This window comes from Alexandromys fortis, unplaced genomic scaffold, assembly GCF_014885135.2.
Source record: "Alexandromys fortis isolate MF-2015 unplaced genomic scaffold, M_Fortis_MF-2015_v1.1 scaffold_62, whole genome shotgun sequence".
NCBI lineage: Eukaryota > Metazoa > Chordata > Mammalia > Rodentia > Cricetidae > Alexandromys > Alexandromys fortis.
In genome coordinates, this window is record NW_026067942.1 from 682,595 (window position 1) to 702,011 (window position 19,417).

The following is a 19,417-nucleotide window of genomic DNA, read 5'->3' on the forward strand; positions in this document are numbered from 1 at the left end:
TTTCTAATCCATTTTTCTAATTTAAATATTCTCATTTCTCTTTAACTAAGTTTTGCCTCTGGGCTTTTTACCTTTCATTATTCTGTATATCTTTCTTTCCTTCTTACTCTGTGGCTGTCTGGGTTCCTGGCCCCTGGCATCCTCCTCTCCTCCCTTTCTTGCTCCTCACTTTTACCTAGATTTCTCCTATTTATTCTCTCTGCCCACCAGCCCCACCTATTTCTCTCTTCTGCCTGGCTTTTTATTAGACCATCACGTGTTTTAGGCAGGCAGAGTGGCACAGCTTTACAGAGCTAAACAAATGCAGCAGAAAAGCATGCAACACATCTTTGCATCATTAAACAAATGGATGAGACACATCTTAAACTAATATTCCAAAACATTTAACCTCTTCCTCCTGCACCTACTTTCAGTTCTGTCATTGTCAGCTTCTTGTCCCTGCCACATTCCATTCGCCACTAAGGCCACTGTTGCTGCTGACATTGTTGCCTCACGTGTCCTTCCCAAGTGTGTTGGTTGTAAGAGGATCCCCCAAACAAGACAGCATCTGCTCTTAGGTTTCTTTTTGCTGCTCTTCATCTTCCGTCCCACCACGGAGCGTGGGCAGCGGGAGGACAGCTTATGTTTTAGCTGGCCAAACGAGTACTCTCCCAGATCTTTTGTTTTAAGGGAAGAAATCTTTCAAAGAGAGGGAAGGGAGGGAGTGGGAGCCAAGGCAGGGATGGACTCAAGAAGCTTTGGTGATATCTGCAATATTTTCTTTTTAAAGAGAAGAGAGATCTGAAGCAAGTATACATGGTGAAATACTAAAATTTGATGTTTTGGTGAGAGGTTATTACATTTTCTTATCTTTTCAGTTTAAGATCTCTAATGATAGAAAGATGATATACTTCTCTGGCTTGTCTTCCCCCTAAATAGTCAGAAGTGCATGAGGAGCTGCTTTTGAGCCCAGATGAGTAAGCTGACTAGCGACCCCTCTCTGTTTACAAGGGTACCGAGACGCACAGATCGGATGGATTCAGATTGTAGAGGACCTCCATGAACGAGTACCAGAAAAGGGGGAGTTTTCCCCCTTTGGAAATACTCAGGGTCCCAGTCGAGTAGCTCAGTTCCTTGTGATCTATGCGCCACGAAGGGGAATTTTGGAAGTGTGGAACACACAGCAAGGACCAAGGGTGGGAGCTTTCAACGTGGGCAAGCACTGCAGGTAAGCTGCTCTGGCCATTTGTCTTTTGCTTATGTTGTGAAGTGTAAAGAGACTGCTCATTCGTTTCCCAGCCACTCAAACCCAAATAATCACACAGAAACTATATTAATTACAACACTGCTTGGCCAACAGCTTAGGCATATTCCTAGCTAGCTGTTACATCTTAAATCAACCCATTTATATTTGTATATTACCATGAGACTGTAACTTACTGGAAACCTTCAGGGTGGCTATTTCCTTTGGCAGCTACATGGCATCTCTTTGACTCTGCAATCTCTCTCTCTCTCTCTGTCTCTCATATATATATATCTTCCAGCCTGGCTGTATTCTGCCCTGCCATAGGCCAAAGCAGCTTTATTTGTTAACCAATAAAAGCAATACATATGCAGAAGGACTTTCCACATCAGTGAAGACACCAAAGAAAAAACCCACTAGTTTCCCAGTGATGATGCTAAGCAAGGCCCATGCTTTATTTGCCATTGGGCTACAGAGTAACTGCGTTTGTACAGTTTCCTAGAACCTTTGAAGAAAGTAGACCTCTCCATCTGAGGTAGTTCTGCCTTGCCCAGCCTTCTGGCATCAGTGTGTATTTGCCCAGCAGATACCCCGAAGTTCATGAAGCTTATGTGATCAGAGTTGTCTGCTGATTATAATCTCCCACTGGTATGTGATTGCCTTAGGCTGCTGTATCCCGGCTACAAAATAATGGGCTTAAACAACGTGACAAGTCAGAGTTGGCAGCCTCAGACTTACCAGATCTGTCTTGTTGACCCGGTGTCTGCAAGTGTAAAAACGGTGAACGTGCCTTTCCATTTAGCACTGAGGTAAGAGTGGCTTTTTGTCTGCTGCGACTCCTATGCACAGCTTGCATAGTTCTTTACCTTGAGGAGTTTGCTTGCTTGTTTTGTAGTTAGTGTTTTGTGGTTTATCTTATCACTAGATGATCCTTTGAGGTTAAGTAGGAAGTATATCAACTACAACAACACAAAAGCCCAAGCTGGCTTGCATCAGGATTAGAAAGAACAAAAATGTATATTGTATAATGAGTTGTGTTTATTATTTTAGTGATAAGAAGAGTGAAAGAGCCAAGGACCTGCACTTGGTGAAGAAACTGGCAGCCCTGCTAAAATCAAAGTCACCCGAGCCTGGTAGGTGTCTCTGATCAAAAACATAATGTCACGGCATTGAGTGCAGCAAAGCACTTGGCTGTCCTGAGCTGTCTGCACTCTTCCAGGATGAGATGAGGGACATGACATCTTCTCTCAGTGCTCGGAGAGGGCAGTGACTCAACCTTCCTAATGCTGCAACCCTTTAAAACAGCTCCTCATGTGTGGTGACCCTCAATCAGAAAATTATTTTCACTACTACTTCATAACTGTAATTTTGATATGTAATGTAAATACCTGATATGCGACCCCTGTGAAAGAAAGGGTCATGCCACTCCTCAAAGGGGTCATGACCCACAGGTTGAGAAGTGCTCATAGTGGGTTGATTAAAACTTCTCAGTAAAATGATAATGAGAGGGAACATGTAGCATGATTAAAAAATGCCAGCTGCAGGCTCTTACCTCTACCTCAGTCTCAAATGGTAACTCTGCCTCCAGGAATCTCAGAATGAGACTGTGTGTGAGAGCTGTCTCCTCCCATCTTATATTCCTCTCTAGGGATGGGATTAAAGGCATACAACACTACTGCTGGTTTCTATGGCAAACTAGTATGGCTACTGGGATTGAAGATGTGTGTCACCACTGCCTGGTCTGTAAGGCTGACCAGTGGGGCTGTTTTACTCTCTGATCTTCAGGCAAGCTTTATTTATTAAAATACAAATGAAATATCACTACAGGATCCTGTGAATCCTTTAGAGTGGCAGAGAGTGTATTCGCTCATTTTCTTTCATAAACATCTTTCTTTACTAAATTTAAAATTCCAATTTGATTTTCTCACTATAGATTCATTTGAAACAGAAATAAAGGAGTTGATCCTTGATATTAAGTACCCTGCAACCAAGAGACAAGTAAGTGTGTATAGTAAATGAAATTTCCTGCTGAGAAACTGATGTATCACTTGATCCTGAGAAATTTATTTTCATATCCCCCATGTAGGAGTGTCTGTTGTCTCTTTTTGAAAAAAAAAAAAAAATCTTAACATATATGTAATTCCATGTGCTTTATACACACACACACCCATGCATAAATCTGGAATAGCGGAAGCATAAAAGCAGATATTATAAAGAATACTGATAACTAGCTAGGTGCACAGGGCAGTATTTGTGGAGAAGGGGGTGTGGCCTCCCTGTCCCCTCCAGGAGTCTCTGCATGTTATAAAGCCTTAGTATAATTTGAAGTTCCAGAACCTCTATCCTTCAAGAGTTTGTAGAGGTTTCATTACTTGGGCATGATTGATTGTATCACTGGCTATTATTGGTCAACTTATTTTTAAGTGCTTCTCCTCCCCAGAGGTTAGGAGTGGGGCTAAAAATTATAGTTCTCTAATCACCTGGCTGGTTGCCGTGGTAACTAGCCCCATCGTGAGACTGCCAGAGACTGCCTCACTAAAGCAGAAGATATTTGTGTTCTCTCCCATGGAGCTACAATGGTCTCAGGAGTTTTGTGTCAGGAGTCGGGGGGCAATCAGTAAACGTTACAAGAGAACATTCTCCCAGCTTCTCTGTCTATAGGGGTTTAGCACACCTGTTCCAGGGGCGGGGGCCACAACCAGTCTCTAGAACAGATTCTTCTAGCCCCTGTCACTCAGGAAATTATAAATTATATAATGTTATAAATTAGAGAGGAGCGATATGCCAGAGACCACGGGCAGAGACCAGTGTGTATATTATCTCACTGGGAGAAACTGGGGAGGAGTGATTTCTATTGGAGTCACTTAAAAATGTTCTTTGTTTTATTGTAGAACAAGAAAGTCTCTTGTGATTTTTTTACTCTAATTTCCCATTCCACCGAGCACTTTGGTTTTTGTTTTCCTCAGGACACACAACTCAGTTATTGAGCATGGCTGAGAGGGGTTAGTGAACCAAGTAGAGAAAGATGTACACAGAGTTCTCTCTGTGATGCCATCACAGAGCTGGGACGATGGCCGGGCACATTGTCTTCCGAAGGGGTCTTTCTCTCCCATCAAGTCATACACAAAAGCTTAGATCTTATGTAAAATGCTAGGAAAAAAAAATCAAAATTTCTGTCGCCTTCCAACACTAGAGGAAAAGCAGTGTCCAGTAAAGACTTTAGGAAACTGAGTCCAGTGATGGGGAGAAAGTGTGCTCGCCCACCAGCCTGCCTTGTTGACAGGAGGAAGAGGATCGCGTTTACACTGGGTTCTGGTCTGGTCTGTACTATGGATGGTTGCCTCACACCCATTTCACCCCTCAGACACAGAAGTCATTGTGCTCTGAGACTCATCTTTGTCTTTAGTCTCCCTTATTTATTTTTGGACAGGGTCTTAGTATGTAGCTCTGGCTTACACAGAACCGACAGGTATCGGCCTACCTCTACCTTCCAAGTGCTTGGAGGCCTATGCCCTACCACAGCCGACTTAGGGTTGGGGTTTTTAAACCATGTGTCTCATTAGTTAACGTCTAATTTAATGTGCCAATGTAAAAGGATAAGTATGAACTTTAACTGTTCCCGACTCCTTGATGAAGCATTTAAAAACCTGTGGATGGAGATGTTTAAACATCTGGATGGGTTGAGAGCAGGGAGGGTAGAGTGGGTGCTACGTCTAACTAGCCATGGAGGAAATGGCAGTGTGCCACTGCACATGCAGCAAGCGGTCACGAAGTCATCAGCTTTTATAACGACATGCCACTTACCTCTGCTTCTCATTCATTCCTGGCGGAGTCCAGTTCAGACTTTCCATTGGAGAATAGCTGTCCTCTCCATGTTGTGGGGCCACTGTGTGAGCCAGCAGTTGCCCTCTCTCTCATTCTCAGTCTGGACAGAGGATTACTTACAGATTCCTTGATGTAACTTGAATTTTCAGGTGTATGCATTGAATTGGGGATTACAGAGATCTAAGTCTGTGTATAAAATGAAAGCGAGTTTGTTGTATAATCACCAGAATTACTCACTCCTTTTCTCTTAGGCTCTGGAAAGCATTTTGGCCAGTGAGCGTTTATCATTTTCCTGCCTTAGAAACGTTACTCAGACTTTAATGGACACTTTAAAAAATCAAGGTAATAGCTATTGTTATGGTTTCACTTCAGATTGTATATTTCTTTGTGGGACATATGATGCTTTCACATATTAATATAGAGATGACTGATAGGAGGATAGGCAGGTAGATATAAAATAGGGTACTTACTCCTTATATACACTTAATACTTGGGAACTTGAAAAGATTTCCCATCTCATATTCACACTTGATTTTCAACTGAACTGTCCCAATATATTAACTGTTTTTAGGAAGTTTTTTGTCCATGTTTGCATGTATCAAATTCTTAAATAAATAATAAAAGTGATGTTTTAAATATTAAAGAATAAAATTGTGGGCCCCCTGGGCCAAAGAATTAAATTAATTAACAATATAAAAATTTTAAAAGAATGATGAGAAGCTATTACATTGTGAAAGCCATTGGGTTGAGGGTGTTGAGCTGATAGTGTGTAAAACCCAAGTAGCACTAAGGACCATGGTGCACGTCTTTAATCTCAGCTCTCAGGATACAGAAGGAGATGTGTCTCTGAGTCCAAAGGCCAGCCAGGGTTGCACAGGAGACCAGTCTTATAAACAACAACAAAACCCAAGCAGGTTCTTTTGTTGGCTTTGGCTTTTGCCTTGTCTCCTAAAGAGTATTTTCTGACTGGGGTAATTATCAGGAATATTTATCCTTTAAGTGATGTTCTGTTGGTGGAGAGCATCTGCGAGGCTCACCCTTTTCTCTGATGGACAGAGGACGGAGTTTCAGAATTCACAACCTGTGACTGGATTAGGGGGGCTGAGGTTTGGGGCTGGTTTCTGTTTGTTTCAACTTGTCGGAAAGGAATCATATTGGAAACTGATTGTTTTAACTACATATTCTACTCAGTTGAGCTTGAAAATAAAATGGCTTAAAATTCCTAGTATTAGTTAAGTTATGGTGTGCAGTAGCATGAATCTAGATCATCTATTTGTGAATTTTTCCTAACAGTAAAACATATACAACTAGATTTATATTTGATTACATTTATGCCTAGTCATGTTTAAGCCAGGCTACAATGGCTTAAAATTTTTTTTAAAAAGCCTGATATTAAATTCCTTTAGGTCATAAAGTATCTAACTTTGAGGTTTTCATTTTGATGTTTTTAGTAGACACAAAAAGCTAATTCTTGGTAAATTGTGACCTTCTTAGAGCTCACACTTCAGTGGAAACAGCTCATTTAAATGTATATCATGCTTGTAAAGCCCCACATCCCTTGAGAGCATTAACAAAAGATTGGGTATTATGTAGAGAATAAGCCAGATAACAACCACAATTAAAAAGCAAATCTCAATATCAAGTTTGATTGACAAATGGGAGTCCTAAACATTCTGAAGAATTTTGTATGCTGTTTTATTATAGCTGTGAGAACATAAGTGTTTCCTGTTACTCTGTCTTAAGTAAGAGTTATTCAAGTTTCCAAAATCTGCCTTTTTAGAGAATATTTATCTGTTTTACCTTAGTGAGAAATATTTAAATTATCATGCAGAAGTATGCCTCATGAACAAACCTAATTATTGGAGGATATTAGTGAACTTCTACTTTAGGTCTTTTTGCCAGGCTGTCCTAAAGATACATTTGTCACAATCCCTAGTTGGTCAGAACCAAGCATCCTCCTTGTCTTTGACCCCCTTGCTAATGAGCAGAGCTAGGCATCCTTGTACATCTTCAGGTGAGCACAGCAAGTGCATTGTGCTGGGATGAAGTTGAGTATTGACACGTTTCTTTAAATAGAAGTGCCACAGGCTGGGCGGTGGTGCTGCACTTTAATCCTAGTACTTGGAGGCAGAGGCAGTCAGATCTCAGAGTTCAAGGCCAGCCTGGTCTACAGAGGGTTCTAGAATAGTCAGGGCTACACAGAGAAACCCTGTCTCAAACACACACACACACACACATACACACACACGAACACACACACACACAAAGTGCCACTCAAAGATTTCCTGCTTTTGCTCTGTACCTCTTCTCCCCTTATTAGAAAACGTTATTTCACTTGAAAATTAGATTTGTTACTTACTGGAATGGAAAATTATCTATGCTTTCAAAATCTATGATAGGTTAATATCAGTATTTAACCCACTGAGGAATTATATTTAAGAGATTATGACAGCCTTTTTATGAGTCTGCTACATATATCTAATATGTTTTTCCTCTCCTGTAGAGCTCGAGTCTGTGGATGAAGGACTGCTGCAGTTTTGTGCCAATCAGCTGAAGTTACTACATCTTTACGAATCTGTCAGCCAGTTAAATTCTGTTGATTTTCACTCAGACACACCGTTCTCTGATAACGTAAGTAATCACAAATGTTAGTATTATGCACAATCATCCCTTTGAGTATTTTCAATTCTTAAACTTTTTTTTGAGTAAAAAGTATAAAATTAAAGGTTTAGGGTGGATTTTTGTTGTTTTTAAAAACTTAAAGGTATATTTTTTTCTATCATGCCTCTTTTCTATTTCTTGATGCTTAGTTTATATTACCAAATTTATATTTTGTAAAAATACAAAACTATTAAATCTCATTGTTAATTCATCTTAACTCTTACACTCCTTAAATTTTTCTTAACACATTTTTAAGGTGATGTCTTAATCACTGTCCTATTGTTTAAAGAGACACCATCACCAAGACAACTCTTATAAAAGAAAATATTTAATTAGGGGCCTGGTTTACAGTTTCAGAGGGTTAGTTAGTCCATCTTTATCATGGCAAGCAGCATGCAGGCAGGTGTGGGGCTGAGAGCTTGCATCCTGATCCACAGGCTACAGGCAGAGAAGGAGACTGGGCTTGGCTGGGCTTTCGAAACCTCAAAGGCCACCTCCAGTAGCACACCTTCTTCAACAGGGCCACACCTCCTAGTCCTCCCCAACAGTCACCCCAAATCTGTGAGCCTATGGGGGCCATTCCCACTCATGCCACCACAGGTGACTTTTAAAAAGTTCTGAAAAAGCGCTGGAGAGCTTTTCCATGTCAGATGAACCCAAGTCCTTAGCCCAGCTGTGCCGCTGCAAGAGTCTGCTCTTGTATTTCTTCCCCTTCCCAAGAAGGGAGGGAGCCAATTTCAGGCTCTTCTGGGTGTTGCCTGGTTGGATACCTGCTGCAAGCAATCACCTACCTTGACCCCTTAGCTAGGGCACAAGCCAGCTGTGAGCTCTGTGAAGTGCTGAGCAGGAGTGAGTACTCACAGCCATCTGCAGGCCTGCTTCTCAGCCCTCTGCTGAGGAAGGACCTCATTCCTGAAGACTTTCAGCCTGGTTCTCAGTGAGGGCCACAAAGATAGAATTCTGGTAGTCTGTGTGCTGGTGCATCCCCTGGTGACTTAAAGGGATCTTGACAGGGGGCGCTGGTAGTGGTGGGCACCTCATGTCAAACCTTCAGTGAAGTGGGTAGGTTGGAGAGAATGCTAAATTATTTTTTTTTATGGGATGGTATTTTCTCTTTATAATTATTTTAGTTTAATTAACCTTTTGGTTGTTTGTGCAGTATTATATATTTTAAATTATAATGCATATCCCCCAGAGTATTTTATAGCTGGGATAAGAATAAAGCATCTCCCCCAGAGTATTTTGTAGCTGGGATAAGAAAAAAGAAAAAAATTCTAACACCTTTTAGTTTTGTAATTAAAAAGAAACAAAAAACAAAGTTTGTCCTGAACCTTTTACAGATTTGTCATAACAGCATTAAAGTGATTGAACAGGAAAAAAAAAAAGGTACTTTGAAAAACTTCATAATAAAAATATTTTCTGTTATGACAAAACTGTAACTTCTCTTCTTGACTTTTCATATTATTATTAATGTCTGTTTGCCTGTGAGTGTGGTGTGTGGACCTGCCATAGCTTATGTGGTAGGCTGAGTTCAACTATCAACTGGAGTTGCTTCTTTCCACGCGTTCCAGAGGCTGGACGCAGACCATCAGTCTTGTGGGACAAGCACTTACAGTTGCTGAGCTGTCTCACTGGCCATGTTTTAAAGAAAATGGAAGATTCTGCCAAGTTGGGCAGTGGTGGCACACACCTTTAATTCCAGCACTTGGGAGGAAGCAGAACTAGGCAGATCTCTGAGTTCAAGGCCAGCCTGGTCTACAGAGTGAGTTCTAGACAACCAGGGCTACACAGAGAGGCCCTGTCTCAAAAAACCAGGAAAAATGAAAAAGAAAGATTCTGCAAAAGAGGTCAGTTTTTCTGCATTGTTAGTTAACTAATGCTGCTTGTTCTTTTGTGAATTATATACTGAAATAAAATTCTAAAATAGTCTATCTCATATCACAGTATTAAAGATAACTGTACTAAATATTGTCTGAGTTGTGAGACATCAAGTAGTGACAGTCGCTGTCAGTCTTCAGGATAGTGCAGTACTTGCTCTAAGAAATGCATGTAGTTTCCCTGAATGGATAGAGATAGAGTGTCTGTCTTCCTCTCAGATGACTGTTCCCTAGTGTAGATTGCCCAGCCTGGAAGCCCCATGTCTTCTGCTTATCCAAGGCAGGTTTATTAAAATGATTTTAGTCATTTTTCAAGTCACCAATAATACTTGTTTAAAAATTAGCCTGTCTTATTGAAAGTTAAGTTTACATATACAACTATATAAATAATTTTAAACTGAGAAATGATAGAGTACATTATATCTACTGGTTTTGAGGATTTTAGATTTTAACATTTTAGTAAAACACTCATAATGGTGTTCTCTAGTTACCATTAAAAATTGTGAAAGCAGTTCTTTAGGATCAGACCGTCTACCTCAGTATTGTAAACACCAGGAACGTGCAAGTTGACGAGGGGGGCTTACAGGAAGAATTGCCTGCACAGTTCTTAGGTTCTTCTCATCAAGAGCAAATGGTCTTGCATGTGCCCGGTAAAAGAGAATAACCAGGCATGGTGTTACTATCCTGGAGCTTCAGCTGCTTGGAGGGCTGAGAGAACATTGCAGTTCCAGATATAAAGGCACCATCTCAAAAAGACAAAAACAAAACAAAGCTGAATGTGTATGATTGTGGTTTTAATTGTGTAACACTCAGCGAAAGGTTTTCCTTGCTATGGCAGATTTACAGGGTTTTCAGAAAAAATGATATCATGTAGTGTGTCTTTATATGTCCTGTGTGAATTGGTTGAAAGACTGGCCAGTTCTAGTTGAGTTGTGACATCTTTGTCTCTCTGGTTGCAAAGAGGACCTTTGAGCAAAGGTGCTGAGAATTATGTCTGTGGTGTACTGTTCCTGCTGCACAGACATGCAGCCACATGGAAAACGAAGTTATACTTTTCATACTTGGATTATTTTCTATCTTATGGTACATATTTATTAGGCCCTAACTTTTAGAAGAGTATATAGTACTCTAAAGAAATCCCGAAAATGGCACTCTTAGTAGTAGTTTCTCCAGGTTAGTTTACATGTATAACACCATATTCATGAAATGTCATTCAAAATAACATTTAAAACAGTACATTACCTCTGTTATATTTCATACTAATTTTTAAAGTCACCATTGCTCAACTACCTTGACTCTCAGATCCAATAAGGGGCTAGCTTTTGTAGCAGTTCATAGAGACATGGCTTACTCTTACTGTTGAAGGACTTGGCTGTGTTGCTGAGACTGGACGAAAAGGAACTTGTGAAGCTCCGGGCCTTATTAGAGAAGTACAAACAAGAAAACACCAAGACCACTGTCCGGTTTTCTGAGGATGCAGACGGAGTGCTACCTGTCAAGACCTTCCTCGAATATCTAGAGTATGAGAAGGGTGTGCTGAGCATAAAGAAGATAAGTGAAGAGGAGTATGTGGCTCTAGGTAGGTAACATCCTGTCATCTGCTCCGAATGCCCTCACTCTTGTGCAGAAGAAGTCCTAGTGCAAGTGTACAGCAACTCAGTGTTTGTTTTTGTTTGAAATGCAATGACCAAATGATTCCTTGTGGTCAGCAATGTATTCTGGGTACTCACATACCATTTCACACAAATTAAATTGTGTTAATAAGCCTTCTACAAAGGAAGTATTGGGGCTGAAGAGATGGCTCAGTCAGTAAAGTGATTGCTGTGCAAACTTAGGGACCATAGTTTGAAATCACAGCACCTATGTAAAAAGGCAGGCATGGTGGCATCTGCCTATAGTCCTATCCCTGGAGAGACATAGAGAAGAGGATCCCCAGGACTCTCCGGTCACCTCACCTTGCCTAACTAATGAACTGCATGTCCAGTGAGCAATCTATTTCAAAAAAAAGTGGGGAGCATTTGAAGAGACCTCCGACATTGACCCCTGGCCTCCACCCATTCACATGCATGTACAATGCACACAGGAGACAATGCTAAGGCATAATGATTTGCCTTCTGTTCTCCTAAATCAATTAATTAAATTAATTCAGACATTAAGTTCTTTTCTTTCGGTGTTGAGACCTGTAATCCCAGCACTCAGGAGGCAGAGGCAAAGGGGTCTCTGAGAGTTTGAAGCTGGCCTGGTCTACATGGTGATTTCCAAGGTCTATGTAGAAAGAACCCTGGCAAACAAAACACCAACAGATTGTTTTCTCTCATGCTGTCCTGCTGCTCTCCGGTTCCAGTTTGCACCTAAGGAAGATTATTAATCTGAACATTCATCGTCTATAACATGCTTGTTTGTCTCACTAGGCAGTTTCTTTTTTTGGAAGTGTTTGCACGGAGAAAGCTGCACGGAGGATATGTGTCACACTCTGGAGTCTGCCGGACTTAGTCCTCAGCAGTTACTGGTAAGGGTTTCTTACTGAACCCTCTGCAAAAGTTACATAGACACGTTAAGTTTCAAATCATTATCTTTAGCATGTCAAGAACATACATAAAAAACCTGAAATGATCAAAGAAAATTGTAATTTCTATATTAAGATTATGTTATCATAAATTTTCAGCCTTAAATAAATATATAACTTAACAGGTGAATGCATTTACAGTAGATTTTGTTCATCGGTTTTTATATTAGAAAGAAAGAGATCTTAAAAAACAAACTTCTCTAAATTATATTATTTATATATATGTATAATATTGTCAGTGTTTTCCAGCTTTAAATATTGGAGAATAGAATCTTTACACACATGTGAAACAGAAGAGTCATCCAGTGAGAAAACTAAAATACAAAGAGGAAGGAAGTTACTCATCATCCTCAGCGCTCCTTCCTTACTGCCTCCTGCTCGTGCACACATTCACACAGCACACAGCTCAGGTTTTAGCCAGCATTTGGACATCCTCCCCCTGTGAGCTTACTCATTATGTTCGAGTGGACTTTTATTGAACATTTAGAAGTCCTTTAAGGATGGGTTCTTTCTGCTAGTCTGTGAAAGCATGCACCTCAAGAGATAAGACTGTTAAAATTACACATGGATATCAGTAAGCAAATGTGTTTTAGTAAGTGAAGTTTTAAGCAAACTTTTTCTTTATTGTGTACTTTGCAATAATAAAAACAATGAACCACTGAGAAACACAGTGTAACTTTTCCTTAAGGAAAATATAGGAAGTGGGAAAAGGCCAATTTTTAAAAGATACAAACTAGCCAGGCGGTGGTGGTACACACCTGATTAACAAGCACTTGTGAGGCAGAGGCAGGAAGATCTCTGAGTTCGAGGCCAGTATGGTCTACAAGAACTAGTTCCTAGACAGCTTAGGACAAAGAGAAACATTGTCTCGGGAAAACAAACAAACAAAAGATATAAGCTGGGGTTTCTGTGTAACCTTTGTGAAATAGCATAATGACCAGGGGTCTTGTTCTGATACTTTGTTCTCTTGCTTGTAGTGATGACTGATGAGAACTATTCACACTCTAAAACTGCATGATAAGGCTCCCACCCAAACACGTCAAGGCAGAGAAGCAAGCAAATCTCTGAGTTCGATGCCAGCTTGGTCTCCAAAGTGAGGTCTAAGACAGTCAGGACTACACTGTGTGTCTTGGAAAACAAAACAGAACAGAACAAAATTGCATGCACACATACACAAATACATGCATTGTAACAAATGAAATCTGAGCAGATTTTACCAATGTTAGTTTCTTGGTTTTGATTTTGGGTAAGATATTAACATTAAGGACATGATAGGAAGGGCTCCTGAGACATCACTGTGTCTGCCTATCTGCTTTTCTTCCCCTTTTTACATGTACATGTGTGTGTGTGTGTGTGTCTACACACACACGCATGAGTCCTGTGGAGTACCAAAAGTGATGTCAGAGGTCTTCCTCACTAGCAGTCCACATTATTATTATCACGACCAAATTGGCAGTGCTTCCCAAATAGAAACCCGTGAGAAAGGGGTTCAGATGGAGCTGTTGGAAGGAAGGCTTGTAAGTTGACATTGTGTATTCAGGAACAACAAAATTTATTGTCTGCATTTCCATTTAACACATAATATGTAACCACTTTATTAGAATTATATTCATGAAAGTGCATGCATGTAATCTTAGCAACTCAGGAAGCTGAGGCAAGATGGCCATGAGTTTGAGACTAGCCTGGACTATACAGTGAGATATTCTCTCATGGCAAAACATAAAAAGAGGAGTTCACGGTGGAGAGAGGAGTCTCAGCAGCAGGGTGGGGGAAGGAAAGAAAAAAAACTAATTTAAGAAGGAATTTCGGGTATGTGTGAAAACATAGTATGCTATAATACCATCTTCTAGGGGAGAGGAAGCAGGACCACACATTTCAGGCCTGCCAGGGCTGTGGATATTCAGCCTTAACTCAATAAGGCCCTGTCCCAAAATTTAAAAAGTAAAATGAAGGTTAGGGAATCAGTTCCATAGTAAAGTGAATGCCTGGAATGTGCAAAGGCCCTGGGGTCAGTCGTCTCTGGTACTGTGGACAGAGGTGCTATGGACAGAGGAGAGGCTATCTTAGATGTATTTGTTTCCAGGCGTTTACAATTCAGTTTAGTTACTGTATAGATATGTTAGCATGCTCGTGTTTTCAGAACAGTTATGGCTTTATCAAGTTCCGTTTGTGTTCAGGAAGGACTAGAAAATGCAGCTCAGGGGAAAGACTGACCAGTAATGCCCTGTGTAGGAAGGCGAGACTCGGAAATGGTGTCTTGGCAGTCCTGCATCCTTTGAGTGCAGGAGTATAGCATTAAGGGTACTGATGTAAAAGTGTGAGCTCTTTGGCATTGGAACCATGGGATTTCTATTTCCTTCTTAGATATTAACTAATATAATGAAAGAGTTCACTAAATTTTATAGTGTGTGCTGCTCCTAATCAGTTACCCCGGCATTATCTCATGACTATCTGTTTATGGAATAGATAGTTCATATGTGTGGATTCATGCTATCATGTTCAGATCATGCATAGTGCATTCCTATGCTTTGCTGGCTCGGACTGTCCTCCTTTGTGTTCACTTGGTTCCTATGTGCTAATTTGTCTCTGCATTTTGATTGTCCCTGAAGTTTAGAGTATTTTTCTGTTGTGTTTCTAAATTTATGTTCTGGTCTGATGAGAACTCATCTGTATTTTGTACTGATCCACGTTTGAAAAAAGCTTAGCTGTTAGGAAATCTTAAGATTATTTTTAAAAAGAGAAGAACCATTTTAGTGTGTGAACAAAGGCCAGCTTTGGGCAAGAGATGGAGGATACTGGCACAGGGAGAACTGGGAAGGAGACAGTTTTGCGTTTGTTCAGAATTTGCTGTAGGCATGGGTGGGGTCAGTAGCAAGAAAAGTGGAGGAGGTCACAATTTGAAGACAAGCTATTAGTGTGTTTAGCCTAGCTGTCTTCATTGAAAGTAATCTTGGCTTGCCACTTCAATTGTCATCTTGAACTTTTTTAGTTAACAGAGGCATAAACCCAACTTGGAGAGACTTTAAATCTTTTAAGTATATTTAAAAACATGATGCATTTTGTTTCTTTGTGGGGGCAGGATAGAGTGAGAGAGTCTTGCATTGTATTATAGACAGGTCTGGAACTCAGGACCCCCCTGCTTCTGCCTCATAAATGCAGGGTGACAGCCATATGCCACCATTCAGCTGCAGACATGCTGTCCCTCTACTAAACTCTGGTCACACATTTTATAACAACCAATAGGTACATCTAGTAGCAACAGAATGACGAGCCTGAAGGTAGTGAGTGCTTCCCTTTGCTTCCCAGCACATGCACACAGGCAGGAAACAACGAGAGGGTTCTCTGGCTGAGAACAAGTTTGTTAGTTATGAATAATGGTTGTGTGAAGTTGGGGGTGGTCTAAAGCAGAGCGGAGACCTTGATACATTTTTAGGGACTCAGCAGTGTGCTGGGTCACCAATGGTAGAAGTACCATGCTAGAATCTGATCTTAGTTCTGAAAGCCCCTTCCATCACATCAGCCAGTGACAGAAGAGTAGACGGTTTATGCGGCTATTAGCATTTGCCACTGCTTTATGAGCATGAGGAGAATCAGGGCAGAGTTGGAGTTTTTAAAGTTGTTGTGTAAGCTAGGAAGGAGCTGAACGGAAAAGGCAGAGAAAGTGGATTTCACAATAAAGAGAGAAAGCAAGTGAGTGATTTCATAGATGTAAAAGTTACATACATATGCAGATTTAAACCTTTTTAAAGAAAGAAATGAGAATATCTGAGTTAGTTGTAGACTAAAGTTCTAACTCTGTATGTGCATGGTGCTGGAAGTTACGGACTCTGTCCACAGTTTCTGAAATGTGCGAGGCTGTTCCTGCCACAGGGGTTGTTGTTGAGTCAAATGAGGTAATAAAATGCCAGCGGCTATGTGTGGTACCTAGCCCTGAGACATCTCAAGTCAAGTGTAAACTCATCTACATCACACAGCACCTTCAGCACCTCGCCCTCCCTTACTGAACACACTGTGAACTAATACATTTAAACCAGCAGCTTTTACAGCTCTTCCCGTGTAAAGCTACTGCAATTTTATAAGTAGCCGAGGTGTTGCATAGAAACCAGCACTCACAGAGGTGACGCTGTGCTACACCGGCACTCACAGAGGTGACGCTGTGCTACACTGGCACTCACAGAGGTGATGCTGTGCTACACTGGCACTCACAGAGGTGACGCTCTGCTAGACCAGCACTCACAGAGGTGACGCTGTGCTAGACCAGCACTCACAGAGGTGACGCTGTGCTAGACCAGCACTCACAGAGGTGACGCTGTGCTACACTGGCACTCACAGAGGCGACGCTGTGCTACACTGGCACTCACAGAGGTGACGCTGTGCTACACCGGCACTCACAGAGGTGACACTGTTCTCTTCAAATTTTCATCAAATAAGCTGCACAAATCTTAAAGTGGTTTTGTTTACAGTGTGTATTTCAGAACTTGTTAGGAATTCTAGAATAGGAATTTGGTGGCTTATACTTGTTCCCCTTCACCGTGTCCCTATGTCTTTGGCCAAAGCAAGAGCAACAAAGCCCCTCCCTATGTCTCCTTTCAGTACCTGTGTCTAGCACTTTACTCTGCAGGTGAATGTCACACTGGTGTCCTTCCTGGCAGTGTTCTCCTTAACTGTGGCTTAGATTGGAAGACAGAATATGTAACCTAAGAGGAGGTGGGGGTGGGAGTCAGGTGCCAGTAGATGTTGAGAATCTCTTAGGTAGACAGTGTACCTCAGTGTGATCCCACATTGCGTGATAGAGCAAGCACCCAGCCAGATAGCTACGTCAGCATGTACACATGCACACGGTAGGAAACTGTAAAATCTCCCCTTTGTTAAATATTATTTAGGCTGAAATATATTTTTATTTTATTTTAGTCTCTGCTCCTAAGTGTTTGGCTTTCGAAGGAAAAAGATATTTTGGACAAACCACAGTCTGTCTGCTGTCTTCATACCATGCTGTCCCTACTGAGCAAGATGAAAGGTAGGGTACGGTGCGTTTCATGGGCCCGTGTTCTCGGGGTTTCCACTTCAAGGCTCTGAAACAAAATGCTGTGTTTGAAATACCACACAAAGGCAGACTACAATGTTTCATGGGCCCGTGTTCTCGGGGTTTCCACTTCAAGGCTCTGAAACAAAATGCTGTGTTTGAAATACCACACAAAGGCAGACTACAATGTAGAAAAGGTTTCAGTGGGCGTGAAGCTAGGAGGATCCTTTGTTACGAGGCCTGGGTTTGCATCCTTGGCTCTGTGGCAGTATTGCTGTAGAAGTCTTCATGCACTGGTCAGAAATTTGCTGTGCATTTGTGATGTTCTTTCATACAGGACAATGGAATTCTGCTATCAGAAGATGTAACTTCATTGGGAAATGGTCTTTGGTAGAAATATTTTGGTAGGAAAAGTGTCTTTGTGTTTAAGAACACTCATTGCTCTTCTAGAGGAGCTAGGTTCATTCCCAGCACCCACATGGTGGCTCACAACTGTTTGTAACTCCACTTCCAAGGGACCTATTGCGCTCTTGTGGCTTCTGTGGGCTCCAGACATACATGTGGTACACAGATATAAATGCAAACAAAAAACCCATACATAAAGAAAACAATAAAAATGTTCTCTAAAAGTATATATCCTCCCCATTATTCCTTTTTAGTAATGATGAAAATATTTCAAATAAGAGATTGGGGCCTGGCAGTGGTGGCACATACCTTTAATCCCAGCACTCAGGAGGCAGACAGATCTCTGAATTCAAGGCCAGCCTAATCTACAGAGTGAATTCCAGGACAGTCAGAGCTGTTACACGGAGATACCCCGTCTCAAAACAATAACAACAACCATCCTCGCCCCCTCCCACCCAAAAAACAAAACAAACAGTCCAAGGGTTTGGTATTGATTCAAGAAATAGCATGACGAACAATATAAAGGAATGGAAGATAAATGTTCTAAATAAAAGCAGTTGCAGTGTCTTGGGGTTTTCATTGCTGTGATAAAGACAATGATCAGAAGCAACTTGAGAAGGAAAGGGTTTATTTTTTATTCTAATTCCAGGTGTCACTAAGGAGGTCAGTGAACTTCCATTCCTGGAGACAGAACTGAAGCAGAGCCTGGAGGAGTGTAGCCTGCCGGCTCGCTCTCCATGCTCACTCACCCTGCTTTCTTGTACAACTCAGGACCACCTACCTAGGGGTAGCCCCACCCTCAGTGTGCTGGGTCCTCTGCCATCAACCACGAATCACAAAAATGCTGTACAGGCTTGCCTACAGGATGAGCTCCTTTCTCTCAGATGACGCTAGCTTGTGATGAAAACCCAGTTGGCACATGATATTAATTTTCTAGTGCATTTAGAAATATGCAGGTGCATCTTTGACAGATTTAATTTAAACGTAAAAGAGGAAACCAATGAACTATGCCCCCAAACAGACGGTAAGATTTTACCTTCTGCTTTTCTTCTTGTCTGTGCAGTGGCCATTGATGAGACATGGGATTCTCAGTCTGTGTCCCCTTGGTGGCAGCAGATGCGCATGGCCTGTATTCAGTCGGAGAACAATGGAGCTGCCCTGCTGTCTGCTCACGTTGGGCATTCTGTTGCTGCCCAGATGTCCAGCAGTTCTACAGATAAGAAAGTGAGTGGGCAGCTTGCGGAGGCACTCTGTTGGCTGATGGGGGCTTTCCATGCTTGGGTCGATAACTTGCAGTGCCCTGGAGCATCTAGAATGTGGGATGTGTGAGGAACTTGAAATAACAGGTAATGAACGGTGATGCATTCCTCACGAAGAGGTCAGGGCCACACTGGACCACTTCTTGGGTTTATTCGGGTTTTGCGTCCCATGATTGTCTCCATCCTCCTCTTACACACCCGACACTGAGTCAGATGAATGAGCACTTTACCAGACACCTGAGTGGGTCTGTAGTGGTTTCCTATAAACATTGTCAGTCAGGTGTTTACAGTGTTAGATAGAATTAGCTGGTACGTTCTGTCAAAGTCCTAAGCAGAGCAGCCCTTGCTTCTCAGAGACCAGAAGACTCTTTAAGATGCACACCGACTAGCCTGACCTCTTACCACAGGACCTCTTCTAAGTATCCCGAGTATCCATCTCCTCCAGTCAAGTATTAAATCTGTAAAATTACGTCTCTGTTGCTTTCATTTAAGTTAATGCTATTCAGAGTCTTTGTCAGACAACTGGGGTGTGGCTCAGTATTAGAGCACTTGCCCAGTACATGTAAGGGCATGGGTTTG

General features: G+C 41.5%; 1 protein-coding gene across 2 annotated transcripts in view; it reads left to right on the top strand.

Moving 5' to 3' along the window:
- Positions 1-19,417, top strand: part of Rab3gap2 (RAB3 GTPase activating non-catalytic protein subunit 2) — a 79,960-nt gene that overhangs the window by 45,274 nt on the left and 15,269 nt on the right. For both annotated transcript variants that reach the window (XM_050148135.1, XM_050148136.1), the window contains exons 14-23: positions 991-1,207; positions 1,888-2,031; positions 2,273-2,355; positions 3,156-3,220; positions 5,299-5,389; positions 7,551-7,678; positions 10,951-11,164; positions 11,997-12,094; positions 17,063-17,168; positions 18,643-18,803. In XM_050148135.1, the coding sequence (XP_050004092.1) occupies positions 991-1,207; positions 1,888-2,031; positions 2,273-2,355; positions 3,156-3,220; positions 5,299-5,389; positions 7,551-7,678; positions 10,951-11,164; positions 11,997-12,094; positions 17,063-17,168; positions 18,643-18,803 (1,307 nt within the window). The remainder of the gene's footprint in view (positions 1-990; positions 1,208-1,887; positions 2,032-2,272; positions 2,356-3,155; positions 3,221-5,298; positions 5,390-7,550; positions 7,679-10,950; positions 11,165-11,996; positions 12,095-17,062; positions 17,169-18,642; positions 18,804-19,417) is intronic.